Below are 14,364 nucleotides of genomic sequence, written 5' to 3'. Positions count from 1 at the left end.
TATGAACTGAGCTGTCTCACCAGATGGCATATTTTTTTATTTTAACCTTTTATTAAAATAAAATAATTTATAATATTTTATGCACCAGAATTGAGGAAGTTGAGAGTATACAAACAGCTTACATATATGTGAAACCATCAATATTCCTGATTCCAAGCCTGAACAGGTAAGTACTCAACTAAAATTCCTATTGTGTGCTGCTGACACTTTTTATCTATACTGAATATCTATATAAATTGCTACAATTCCATTTGGTAATTTAGAGATTGCTATTTTGCATTGTTTCTATAGTGGTCAACATGTAAAAGTTACAGATGACATCCCAATTGTAAAAGTTACTTTTATTCACCAGATGTAATGGTTGTCTTGGAGGCTTACTTGCCTCTGTAAGCTAACCTAGAGCTAGTTCTGGAACCTTCTAGTCTCTGTACAATCTTATCTATGCCAAGAATGGTTACAGCCTCTGAGACTTACTCAGATGGCATTCTAACTAGCGGTCCTTAATGAAAACTAGCCATAAACAGACCACTGAGCTTAGTCATATCAGAACTCAATGCCCATCAACAGACAGGTGGATGAAGAAAATGTGGTGTGAAAAATGGGACACTATAACCACTCAGCAAAGAAGGCTAATTGCATGGGCAAACCTGAAGAGGTTATGCTAAATGAAATACAGCAGTCACAGGGCAACAAATAGTGTGTTAGTCCCCATATAGGAGCGGCCCGAAACACTCCAACTCACAGAATAAAACTTTAGCATGGTGATTGTCTGGCACTGGGGGCAGAGGGAAAAGGACCCTTTCTAACTAATGGGTGGGAAGTTTGGGTTAAGCAAGATGTAATCCTAGTACCTGGGGGGTAGAAGCAGGAGGGTCAGAAGTTCAAGGTCAACCTCTGTTACACAGTGAGTTTGACACTAGCCTGGGCTACATGAGACCCTGTCTCGAAAATGAATAAAACAGCAAACAAACACAAATAAAATAAAAACCAATTTCTATCAAGAAGAGTAACACCGGAAGTTAGCAGTGTGGCGCTAGAGATGCATACATAACCGCTGTACTGGTGAATTGAGGTTGCCATCTTGGACCACGTGGATGACAGCAGCAAAGGACAGTGGACTGACAAATATGGGAGGAGTCATATCTAGATCTGGGCACACTAGGGTTGAAGTCCCCTTGTCACAGGAACCCAAGCTCCCATCTCACATATAATTTGAGTGATGTATTCGACCTTACAGTTCTGGCTAGTATGCAGAGGATCTAGCTTATACCAAAAGACAAATAAAAGGGTACAGGGTACAGCATTAAGAGGGTAGATTTTCACCTGCGGTAGTCAGGAGCGCTGGCCCTGAGGGCATGAAAGTGGGAGAATTAGCCTTGCCTTCTCATTGGCTGTAATACTCTGGGAGAGTGGGCCCTGCTCCTCACCTGGGCAACATATTGGTCCTGGCCTTGATGGCGAAAGCGTGAGTGAGCCAGCCTCAAGGGTGTGAGAGCAGGAGATCCAGCCCAGTGCTTCACAGGCACCAGCACTTGGAAGAGTGGACCCTGCACCTTGCCTGGGCAGCACAGTGGAGCTGGCTCGGGGGGCATGGGTGCCAGTGAGCCTCCACAAGGGCATGAGAGCAGGAGAACAGACGCTGCATTGGGTGGCCTGGCCAGAGCAATGCTGGAGCACTCACCCTGGTGGTGTGGATAAAGGAGGACCAGCTCAGCCACCAGCCAGGCCCAGATCCAAGGCTCTGAATGGGCCCACCCTGACATCTATATTATCTGCAACTGGTTGGGTCTCAAAAAAGGGCCAGTCCTGCTGATTCGAAGCTGCAGGATCTTCACGACACAAGGCAACAACAGGATAACTGGGAGGAGGCCTGGTGAGGAGTCAATATTGACGGTGTCATAGAAGCCAAGAGATGACTCAACCAGACCAATGACTCATTGCAATGAACATTTGCAAGTGAGGATGGGTGGACAGAGGGATATACTGTGGGACACACTGTGACACACTGCAGCTTCCACAGTGAGATGTTTTCTATGCTTTGCTTTTTGTTATTGTTGTTGTTGATGATGATGATTATTTGTGGGGGGGGGATGTTATTTTGAGGGGGATGTCACAAGAGTGAAAGGCACATATGAGGGGACGGGGAGCTGAGCAGGATCAGAGTGCATGATATCAAAATCACAAAGAATTGATAAAAGGTAAAAAAGGTTAGTTTGGTTTTTTGTTTTGCTTTGTTTTTGGGGGGTGGCTGTCCTTGAGGTCACTCTATAGACCACCAGGCTGGCTTCAAACTCAGAGATCCACCAGCCTCTCCCTGCCTAGTGCTGGGATTAAAGGTGTGTGCCACCATGCCCAGCTAAGAGAGTAGATCTTATGCTCAGTGTTTGTGCTACAATAAAACAAAACAAAAAACTAAGGGGAATAGCTTGTTGCCAAGCTCCACACCCCAAACTCAGTCCCCAGCACTTACATGATGAAAGGAGAAAACCCGCTCCTCCAGGCTGTTCCCTGACTTCCACGTGCATGTGTGGCATGGACGCCTGGAAAACTGTCTCCACAGTGAACAGAACAGTAAGCTAAGAACAAACAATGTAGAGGCTATGCCCCTAGTGACACAAGCCAAACTGGGCGTGAGAAGCACACGCCTGTGAACCCAGCACTTGGAGGCAGAGGCAGGAGGTTCCGGAGAGTTCAAGGCCACTCACTCACTGCTAGACGGTGAATGAGCAAACAGGTTCAAAGTCAGCCTGAGCTTCGAAAAAAAGAAAAAGTCAGGCAAGAAAGAATGCAATCTTTTAACTAGGCAAATATTTAGACAGACAGTATAAATAAATAAAGCGCATTTTAAAAAAAACACAGATTCGCCAGGCATGGTGGCTCATGTTTAATCCCAGCACTCGGGAGGCAGAGGCAGGCAGATCGCTGTGAGTTCAAAGTCAGCCAAGGACAGCCAAGGCTAAAAAGAGAAACCCTGTCTTGAAAAACAAACAAACAAACAAACAAACAAGTGTATAAACACACAGGACAGACAGAGTGCGCCCACACTCACGGTTGAACAGGTCTTTTGCTTGATCATAGGTCTTTGGGAATCCATCCAAAATGTAACCTTGGTTCCTACAAGGCATAGATTTGAGCTTCTCTTTCACAAATCGAATTATATATTGATCCTCTAGGCGACCTGATTTAAAAGAAATACATACACATCTAAGTTACAATGACTCGTCCTCCACGGGAGAGGAGGGGGTCTAACCTGGGCTGGAAACTGCTATGGAGGCAAGAATGTGACTGAAGTCCCTTTCTTTTGCCCTTACATTAAAAAAAAAAAAAAAAAAAGCAAACCATGACATGTTTTAGTGCATATCTAAAGCAACGGTGAACTGGTCTGCAAGACAGAGAAGGAGCAAGCGGTGCCACCCTTATGTGGGACAACTTCTGTGACACACTGGTGTGTGGAGCTGGGTCAGGAGTGCACCAACATCAAGTTCTATAGCGCCAAGTCCTGCCTGCTGGAAGGATTTCCTCTGCTTTTACTTGTATTTATTTATTATTACTATTATTTATTGCTTTTTTTTGGTTTTTTGAGACAGGGTTTCTCTGTGTATCCTTGGCTGTCCTGGAACTCACTCTGTAGACCAAGCTGGCCTTGAACTCAGAGATCTGCCTGCCTCTGCTTCCCCAGTGCTGGGATTAAAGGCTTGTGTCACCATGTCCACTTAATTTTTTGTTTGTTTGTTTGTGTTTATTTGTTTGCTTTTCAAGACAGGGTTTCTCTGTGTATAGCCTTGGCTGTCCTGGACTCTCTTTGTAGACCAGGCTGGCCTCAGACTCACAGGGATCCACCTGCCTCTACCTCCTGAGTGCTGGGATTAAAGGCATGCACCACCACACCTGCTTACTTTTTATTTTAAATTAATGTGCTTGTGTGTATGCGCATGTGTGTCTGTGTGTATCCTACTGTGCCAGTGTCTTTTGAGGGCAGAAGGTGTTGGATCCCTTGGCGATGGGGTTACTAGTGCTTGTAAGCTTCCCAATGTGCTGGGGGCCTCTCCAGGGACAGCACATACACTCTTAAATGCTGACCCATGTCTCCGGCTCTCCTTTATTATTCTTTTTTTTTTTTTTTTAATTTTTTTTTTTTCTGAGACAGGGTTCCTCTGTGTAGCCTTGGCTATCTGGACTCACTTTGTAGACCAGGCTGGCCTCGAACTCACAGAGATCCGCCTGCCTCTGGCTCCCAAGTGCTGGGATTGCAGATATGTGCCACCATGCCCGGCTTATTCTGTTTCATTTTCTTTCTTTCCTTTACTCCCTGAGTCTTCTCACTGCCCTTCAGTTCTGTTTTCAGGTTCACCTTACTACACTGTAGAAAATGCTTCTGATGAGAAGGAGTTGATGAGACAGTAACGGAGTACTTACTGTGACTTATTGATGGTACATGCTTAGGCTTTAACTCACATGTAACTCCGTGGTACAGCATGGGTTTAGCACATCCTGTCCCTCCCCAACAAAAGTAGGTGCTCAATAAATATTTGCTAGCCCTGAACAGCAAACTCAAGGCCGACTTTCAAAAGCTTCAGAAAAGGGCTAAGGCCTGAGCTTAGTTAGAGGCTAATGCACCTTCCAGGCATAATTGAGGGAGATCCTGGGTTTATTCCCAGCACCCTGAGTGATAATTAACAAAATTAGCACTTAAAGAAAAAGGAAAGTGCAGTTAGGATGTGCTCGCCCAGCCCCCACACTTTTGTTCCCAGGGCAAACTTCTCACCTTTGCCCTTTGGTCAGTTCTTTCTTTAGCCCCAATCCAGAGACTGAGGGGGAGGAGTCTGCTCTCCAGAGCTCAACACCTCCTCCACAGTCAGCCACCCTTCCCCAGCTGTGGTCAAATTCAGGCACAGCCTGTCCTTGCACGTCTTTTTTTTTTTTTTAATTTAGTTATTTTTATTTTCTGTGCTTTGGTGTGAGGGTGTCAGGTCTCCCGGAACTGGAATTAGACAGTTGTGAGCTGCCGTGTGGGTGCTGGGAGTGGAATCAGGGTCCTTTTGAAGAACAGACAGTGCTCTTAAGCACTGAGCCTTCTCTCCAGGCCTCCTTACCGTCTTAATGAGGACTCAATGACAGTGTAAGTCTGGCAAGGCCCCAAAGACTTGCCCAGGGCACATATTGCACCTTCAGCTTATCAGCGAGTCTATGAGGTAAAATAAATAGTTTGAGGCCCCTTGGTGTCATTTTACTAATGACAATAAAATGATCTTATTAAAATACCTCTCAAGCTGGGTGTGGTGCCACAGACAGGCCTGGGGGCATGAGGAGGCTAAAAGATGAAAGAATAATGAGTTTGAATCCAGTCCAGGCAACATAGTGAGTTTCAGGCCAGTCTGGAATTAAAAAAAAAAAAAAAAAAAATATATATATATATATATGTGTGTGTGTGTGTGTGTGTGTGTGTGTGTGTGTGTGTGTGTGAAAACCTACATCTCAAAAATCTCTAAGTAGAAATGAGGCTATAGTCCATCTGATAGGGGGTTGCCCATCATATTCTAGACTCTAGGCTTGATCCCTCAGCATCGCCTCCAGGGCAAGGTGGCACACAGCTGAAATCCTGGCACGTAGGAGTGAAGAGGAGGGGGATCAGGAGTTCAAGACTACCCTTCACTATATAGCCAGTTTGAGGCCAGCCTTGGCTACATGACAGTCTGCCTCAAAATGAACAGACAGACAAAATATGTAAAAATAAGGCAAACCAAAAACTCTCTTTTCTTCTACTTTCAGGGTCACACAGGTCATTAGTAGTAAAGATTCAGAAAGTCTTGTCCTTCGGAAACTAGTATCACACTGAAACAGACAAAAGAGGTGAAAGGGACTGTTTAGCATAAGCAAATTCTTCCTAATGATTCTATGCCACCTTCTTATAAGGCTTGCTGTGATACAAAGAAATAAGAAATAAATACAAACTTAAAAAACCAAAGGACTAAGCTGGATATGGTGGCACTCACCTTTAATCCTCGCACTCGGGAGGCAGAGGCAGGCAGATCTCTGTGAGTTCAAGGCCAGCCTAGTCTACAAACTGACTCCAGGACAGCCAAGGCTACACAAAGAAACCCTGTCGCGAAAAACCAAAACCAAACAAACAAAAAACCAAAGGACTTACTAATTGTTGAACATAGACTTGATTTAAGCAGTTAGCTTTCATTTTATAGAGGGTCTACTTGTTTATTTCCATTTGGTGTACATGAGACTGCATGTGTGCATATGTATATGTGTGGGAGGAATATATGTGCTCTGGTGAGTGTGCCTTTGCGTATAGGCTCCAGATTGTGGAACCCCAGTCACTGTGACTCCATCTCGTTGTAAGACTTTATCTTAGGCCTGTCCTTAGGTCTGTCCTCAAGGTTACCCCAATTACTGTAAAAAAACCACAAACTGTTCCAGGAGAAGAGCCATCCTTGGCCTGAGCCAATTAGGGGACAACAGGAAAGCACCTAATGTCCCCAGATGTTAAGCATCTCGTGGTCAGGCTTGACCAGTCCCCTAGCACCAACCTGACCTTGCTAAATGTCAACCAATTCTGTAACTGCCAAACTGGAAACTCCTGTTCTTTGTCATAACCAGGATAAAAACCCTGCCTAATGGTGATTCGGGGCTCTCCTACTGATCCGCTGCTTAGGTGAGGTTTGAGAGCCCTCAGGCTCCAGTTTAAATAAAGACCCCTTGCTTTTGCCATACGGCTTTGGACTCCTGTTGGTCTTTGGGGATCTAGCGATCTGGACATAACCCAGAGAAGGTCTACTTTATTCCCTTGAGACAGGGTTTCTCAGTGGACCTGGAGCAAGCCTGTTGGCTGGCCAGGCAGCCCCAGCCATCCTCCTGTCTCCACTCTTGACCCCCAGCACTGGGGTTACAGGTATCTAGCTGAGATCCTCATCTACCTGTCTTGTTTGTTTTAAACACTGAGGGTTGCCATTACTTTCTGCTCATTCAGAAGCAGTGTCATAGCCTGCCTCACCCGCGTAAACTCTCTAGCCCTCCACTGAGACCTACTGTAGTTCCCAGCATAACTGTGGCTTGTTTGTTGCTTTTAGCATATAAGAAGCCATTTTGCCTCGAAGTCTCCACTTTGATTATAAAGTAAGATTAAGTTCAGGTTCTTAGGCTGAACTTGGCTGGGAGCTTGGACAGCCTTTTTTTTTTTTTTTTTTTTGGTTTTTCGAGACAGGGTTTCTCTGTGTAGCCTTGGCCATCCTGGACTCACTTTGTAGACCAGGCTGGCCTTGAACTCACAGCGATCCACCTGCCTCTGCCTCCCAAGTGCTGGGATTAAAGGCGTGCACCACCACGCCCGGCTTTGGACAGCCTTTTACTCACAATTCAATACTTGCTGAATTCTACTTGAATTAATGGTTTACGTTCTACTTAAACAGAACCACAATACCCTGCTATGTTCCTGTCTCCCAGAAAAGTGGGGTACTGAAAAGTCCCCAAACCTATATCCTAGGCAATCAACTTAAAATGCTTTGTCTAGCTACCTGGACATTGTACTCAGAAAAAAAAATCGATTTTTATTTTTCTTTCTTTTTTGGGGGGCATTTCTCTGTGTAGCCTTGGCTATCCTGGAACTCACTCTGTAGTCCATGCTGGCCTCATACTCAGGTGCTAGGATTAAAGGCATGCAGCAACACTGCCCGGCACAAAATAGATTTTTTTTTTTGTGTTTACCTAATCAAAATGATATAATGCTGCTCTCTCCCCTTGCTTCCCACCTGGTTACCTGGTTGTTACGTGGTTACAGGTTTTTCTTATAAAAGCCTGCCTTAGAAGCAGACCAACTTCACAGTTCAGCTCCCTAGTCCACCATGTCCCTGGCCATGGTCAGTCTTGGGGTGTGGCATTCTAATAAACCATCAATATCTCACTGAGACTGGTGCTTGAGTGGTTGGTGTGGCAATTCAGTATTATAACGGAGAGGCGTGTCCAGTAGGTGAGGGCAGGGATCTTGTGGCAGTCTGTGGTCACGATGGAATGACAGAGGCATGGCCAGTCCAGTCCAGTGGTTTGAGTGAGGAATGTCCCATAAGCGAGGATGTTTGAACCCGTGATCCCCAGCAAGTGTGATGCTGTGTTATGGAACTCTTAGGAGGTGCAGCCTTGACTAGAGGGTGAGCGTTGAGTGTTTATAGTCTCACCTGGCTTCCTGCTCCCCCTCTGCTCCATGCCTGCAAAGGACCGTGTAAGCCCTCCCCTTCCTGCTGCTACATCTGCTGCTTGCTGCCAGGTCTCCCTGCCATGATGGACTCTTAGCCCTCTGGGACCATAAGCCCAAGTTGCTTTGGCCATGGTGTTTCATCACAGCAATAGTAAAGACAAACCGAGAGGTACATTAAGGGATTGCCTACGTGTCTTTCTCTAGACAACTCTGACCTCCCTAGAGAGAACCCATGACCTCCAGGCAACTCTGTCTGAGACAGGGCACTGCCCTTTTATGTTAACTTGTTCAGGGATAAATGTTACTGTGTACATCTGAGGGTCGTGGTACAGCGTGTAGGATGCGTGCAGGAAAAAGGACGGTAACCATAGAGAAGCAGATAAAGAAAGCCCTCATCTCAGTTACTTGTGACAAGAACAGCCAAAATCTGTTCAACAGAAACCTCAAATAGAACATTAACTGTAATCTGCATGCTGTACACGCCGTCCTATGTATCTGTCATTTTGTATTTTAAAACAAAACCAAAAACATTTATTTTGGGGAGGCTAGAGAGATGCTTAGCAATTAGGGGCACTGGCTGATCGTCCAAAGAAACACACACACACACACACACACACACACACACACACACACACACACACACATATTGGCTTTTAGAGACAGGTTTTATCTTGTAGCCTTGGCTGTCCTTGAGTCACTCTATAGACCAGGCTGGCCTTGAACTCAGTGATCTGCCTGCCTCTGCCTCCCAAGTGCTGGGATTAAAGGCGTGCACCACCACGCCTGGCATAAATGTCTCTTAAAAGAATATGTTTTGTTTCGTTTTTTGAGACAGGGTTTATCTGTGTAGCCTTGCCTGGCCTTGACTCTTTTGTAGACCGAGCTGGCCTTGAACTCACAATGATCTGCCTACCTCTGCCTCCCAAGTGCTGGGATTAAAGGCGTACACCACCACACCTGGCATAAATGTCTCTTAAATTCAAAAACATTTATAATGAGTTACAGATAGTCATGCACTGCCATCTGGGTGTCAGAAGAAGGTGTCAAGATCTCCTGCCACTAGACCTATGGATGGTTGTGAGCCTCTGTGTGTGTGCTGGGAATGGAATTTAGGTATTCTGTAAGAGTGGCCAGTGCTCTTAACCATCGAACCATCTTTTCAGTCCTTTCATTTTGTGTCTTCTGACCCACCTCTCCTACCCACCTCTATCCTCCCCTCTCTTTAGCGTCTATAATTTCCCTTCTAAATTTGCCTTTTTTGTTTCTTTTTCCAGACAGGGTTTCTCTGTAAAGCCCTGGCTGTCCTGGACTGGCTTTGTAGACCAAGCTGGCCTCTAACTCATTGTGATCCACCTGCCTCTGCCTACCTCAGTGGTAGGATTAGGCCTGAGCCACCATGCCCAGCTTATTTGTCTTCTTAAAAGATGTCTCACAAACAAGATATAGTGGCTCATGCCTGTAATCTCAGCATTCAGAACCTGAGTCGGGGGGACCACTGAAAGTCTGAGGTTAGCTACATAGTAAGTTCCAAGTCAACCTGGGCTATCTAGAAAGAGCCTGTCTCTAAGTCTCAAAGAGAGAAAGGAGCAGTCGGGCATGGTGGCACATGCCTTTAATCCCAGCACTTGGAAGGCAGAGGCGGCTGGATCACTGTGAGTTCGAGGCCAGCCTAGTCTACAAAGTGAGTCCAGGACAGCCAAGACTGTACAGAGAGACCTTGTCTTGAAAAACCCAAAAAAAAAAAAAAAAAAGGGGGGGGGCATGCATATCATGTGTGCACTGTGTGTTGTGAGACCTTTCCTTATGTCAATTAGCAGATGCATCCATGTTGCCAGAAGAGGGCATCAGATCACATTATAGATGGTTGTGAGCCACTGTGTGGTTGCTGGGAATTGAACTCAGGACCTTTGGAAGAAGAGTCAGTACTCTTAACCTCTGAGCCATCTCTCCAGCCCTGTTGGATTCTTCTTGAGGTGTGGTCTTGCTGACCTCAAAGTCTAGGTCTTCTTGCCTTGACCTCCGAGAATACAGATGCAGAACACCTGCCTGGTTAACTTCCTCTTCAAAGATAGAATAAAATTCCAGTGTGTGTTGGGGGGTGGGTGCAGGAAAAGTGGGAGGGAAAGAGAGAGGGAGAGAGAGAACGCTTACAGGTACATGTGTCCATGTGGTCAATGTCAGATATTTTCCTCAGTTGCTCTCCATCTTATTTTTTTTTTTCAATTTAAAAAATTGCTTTTAGATTTATTTATTTTATTTGTTATGAGTGCTCTGTTCACATGAATGTCTATGTACCAAGTGCACACTTGGTGCCCGCAAAAGAGGGCATCGGATCCCCTGGAACTGGAGTTATGAATGGTTGTGAGCCACCATGTGGGAATCAAACCCAGGTCCTCTGCAACAACAACAGGTGCTTTCATCTGTGGAGCTGTCTCTCCACCTTATTTTTGCTTTTCAAGACAAGGTCTCTCTACATAGCCCTGGATGGCCTGGAACTCTCTATATAGATTAGGCTGGCCTTGAACTCAGAGATCCACCTGCCTCTGCCTCCAGGTGCTGGGACTAAAGGCGTGTGCCACCACATCCTACTTCTTGCTTCATACTTTGAGACAAGGTCTTTCCCTGAACCTGGAGGCGCCTAACGGGTAGCTGGCTGTCTAGTGAGCTCTAGGCATCCCCCTGTTACCAGCCCCTGTCCTCCAATGCTGGTGTTATAGATGTGTGCCAGGCCTCTAAATCTAGGACCTTGAGCTTGCCAGCAGGCAGTTGCGTCAATCGAACCATTTCCTTAGGCTCCCTCCCTCCACCAGCCACTTTTATATTTTGAGACAGGCTCTCCTTCTCAACCCCAGGCTGGCCTGGAACCCATGTTTCTCCTTCCGCAGCCTCCCCAGAGCTGGGATTACCAGTGTGAGCCACCACACCTGCCCGTCTACTCTTCTCTACCTCAGGAGTTCCCACACTGTTTCCATAATAGCTGCACTTGTCTACTTTAAAACGGATGAGTAAAACTCAACTGGACACAGCTTTTGAATTACCTGCTTTTCTTCTCTTTAACTTTCACTCTCTCTTTTCTGATATTCGTAATTAAAATGCTATTACTAACCCCACATTTTCAATGACTAACATGGGGTTTAAAAGTAGCTGCCAGCCAGGGTTCTCCAGTATATTCCATGCACAGGGAAGATACGGGGTGAAAACAAGTGTGAACACTTGTCCATTTTTTATTTAAAACTCCCAGGTCAGCTGGGTGTAGTGGCGCACGCCTTTAGCCCCAGCACTCGGGAGGCAGAGGCAGGTGGATTGCTGTGAGTTCGAGGGTAGCTTGGTCTACAAAGCGAGTCCAGGGCAGCCAAGGCTACACAGAGAGACTCTGTGTTGAAAAACCAAAAACCAAAACTCCAAGGTCAACCCTCCCACCAGGCTCAGCTCTGACCAGTGAGCACAGGAGTGGTCCTCTGGCTGACTGGCAGATGGCGTGGAGGGTATGACCAGGGCCTCCAGGTACCTCCCCGCAGGGCTGGGAAACTGGTGCTGCTAGTGACATTGGAAATGAGAGGGGATGTGTGAGGGAAGAGTGAGCTCCCCAGGTGTCCTGGCCACCTGTCCCCAAGAGGGTTCAAAGGTCTTGTTTTGTTCAAACATACTCTAGGTTCAAATTCTCAGTTCAAGTAAACACAAACGACAGGGATTTATAGACAAACTTGACGTCCTAGTTTCATGTCTGTTCCTGTGATAAAGTATCCTGACAAAAGCAATTTCGGGGGAGATGGTTATTTGTGAGATGGTGTGCTAGTACAGGTTTGGGGCTCATCACTGGAAGGAAGCCAAAGTGGCAAGAACTTTAAAGAGCTACGCCTGCCAGTCACATCCACAGTCAAGAACAGAGAGAAATGAAATTATGCAAGTGCTTAGCTCCCTCTGTGCTTGTCTCATTTTGAATCCCTTGCCTAAGGGTTTGATGTCACCCACGGTGGGTTAAGGCTTCCCACGTCAATTAATAATCAGCCAATCTGGCAGGCGTCATGGTGGCACACACCTTTAATCCCAGCATTCAGGAGGCAGAGGCAGGCAGATCTCTGTGAGTTTGAGGCCAGCCTGGTCTACAAAGGGAGTCCAGGACACCCAAGGCTACTCAGAGAAACCCTGTCTCAAAAAACCAAATAAAATAAAATAAATTTTAAAAAATCTAACCCTAGCACTTGGGAGGCAGAGGCAGGGGATCACTGTGAGTTCGAGGCCAGCCTGGTCTACAAAGCAAGCCTAGGACAGCCAAGGCTACATAGAGAAACCATGTCTTGAAAAACCAAACCAAACAAAACAAAACAAAAATAAACCAATCTGATAAGGTCTTCAAAGGCCTCAGAGACCTACATAATATGGCATTTAAAGATGTTTTTATTATTCTAAAGATTCTTTGACAAGACAGGTCAACTCCTGGTATACCCAGCCTACCTCAAAGAGGATGAGCATCAAAGAACTTCCTTATGTAGTTGGCTTTAAAAGTGGCAAACAAGCCACTGGGAAAAATGTCCTCATTTCTGTCACAGACAGAATTCTGTCTAAAAAAGTGCAAGCTTGGACACAGGCAGAGTCGACCATCAATCTCTGCCAATACAGGGTAAGCAGGTCCTCAATAGTACCTGCCTCACAAATATGTCTGACAGATATATTGGGCCTGAAGGCTGAAGACAATGCTCCAGTGTTATAGAGAGTTTTAGATTCAGTTTACTGTTCAGGCAGTAAACTGTTTCTGTCATTTTTTCATTTTGAAGCTGCTATTCTGCATTTCCAGTTCACTCAGGTAATTTTTATTCCTTCTCAAGTCTCTGATTGGGTTGATGGCCAGATAGTTTAGTCTTACAATTAAACTTAGTTGTTTAGGGGTTAAGATGTTTTTAGGAGCCAGGCATGGTGGAACAAGCCTGTTATCCTAGCACTCGGAAGGCAGAGGCAGGCGGATCTCTCTGAGTTCAAGGCTAGCCTGATCTACAAAGCAAATCCAGGACAGGGAAACCCTGTCTCCAAAAACCAAAACCAAAAACAAAACAACAACAACAACAACAACAACAAAAGATATTTTTAGGTCTAGATCGATGTTTTAAGTTAATAGAGATGAGATAAGACAGATATTGATTTTCATTCAGAATTTTAGACTCACCAAGATAAGAAAGATGTTTACTTCAAGTTTGCCAAATACAAATAGCCAAATCACTATGAATGTAACGTTTATATAATTCCTGATTATTTCGTGGTTCTTTCTGTTGTATGCAGTTTATTTATGTGTAATAATATGAACGTATATGTTAAAAAATCTAATAAATATTTTTTGTGTACAGTGTGGGTATAATTAGGGTGACAACTGGGAGAGGCCATGGGAGAAGAATAGTCAGTTTGAGGATAGCCTGGGCTATATAGGGAGACCCAATTTCAAAACACCAAAACAAAGCAATATAAAAATCATGTTTGGCCAGGTGGTGGTGGTGGTGTATGCCTCTAATCCCAGCATTTGGGAGGCAGAGGCAGGCAGGTGTCTGTAAATTCAAGGTCAACCTGGTCTACAAAGAGAGTCCAGGACAGCCAAGGCTAGGCTACGCAGAAACCTTATCTCGAAAAGCAAAAAAAAAAAAAAAAAAAAAAAAAAAATTTAAATTTTCTTTTATGTATATGTGTGTCTGAGTGTGGATGTGGAGTCCAGAAGTTATCAGATGCCCTGGAAGTGTAATTACAGGTGGTGACACTTGTATGTGGGTGCTGGGGACCAAAGTGGGTCTTTTGGAAAAGCAGACGAAGCTCTTGACCACTGAGCCACCTTTCTAGCCCACAGGCAGCGTTTTAGAAGCAGACTGGAGCCAGGGCAGGTACTGGCCCAGCTCCTGCCCACTGGCTCTCTGTGCATCACCTGAGTTCTGCTCCATGCTTTCCTTGATGCCGTCCAGGAGCTCCTGAGCATCCTCCACATTCTCCTCCTCCTCCTCTTCCTCACCTTCTTCTTCTCCTTCCCCTGAATCCTTGGGTGCCACGATGGCCTCCTGCATGCCACAGAGGTAATCATGGTGACCATGCCTCACATTGATGAGTGCACCACTAAAGCCACCCAGTAATGTACCCAGTAATAGACACCATGCAAAAGTCTCCGGGTTGTGTGCATCTGCCAAGACGGA

General features: G+C 45.5%; 1 protein-coding gene across 1 annotated transcript in view; it reads right to left on the bottom strand.

Annotated features, from left to right (window-relative positions):
• Ak7 (adenylate kinase 7) overlaps nucleotides 1–14,364 on the bottom strand; it is a 61,615-nt gene that overhangs the window by 16,457 nt on the left and 30,794 nt on the right. Inside the window, exons 12-13 of the mRNA XM_051151998.1 lie at nucleotides 14,103–14,232; nucleotides 3,050–3,178 (exon numbers count right to left, since the gene is read on the bottom strand). Of these exons, the coding sequence (XP_051007955.1) occupies nucleotides 3,050–3,178; nucleotides 14,103–14,232 (259 nt within the window). The remainder of the gene's footprint in view (nucleotides 1–3,049; nucleotides 3,179–14,102; nucleotides 14,233–14,364) is intronic.

Source organism: Acomys russatus, chromosome 1 (assembly GCF_903995435.1).
Source record: "Acomys russatus chromosome 1, mAcoRus1.1, whole genome shotgun sequence".
NCBI lineage: Eukaryota > Metazoa > Chordata > Mammalia > Rodentia > Muridae > Acomys > Acomys russatus.
The sequence above is the reverse complement of the archived record's forward strand: the minus strand, read 5'-3'. Positions and strand labels throughout refer to the sequence as shown.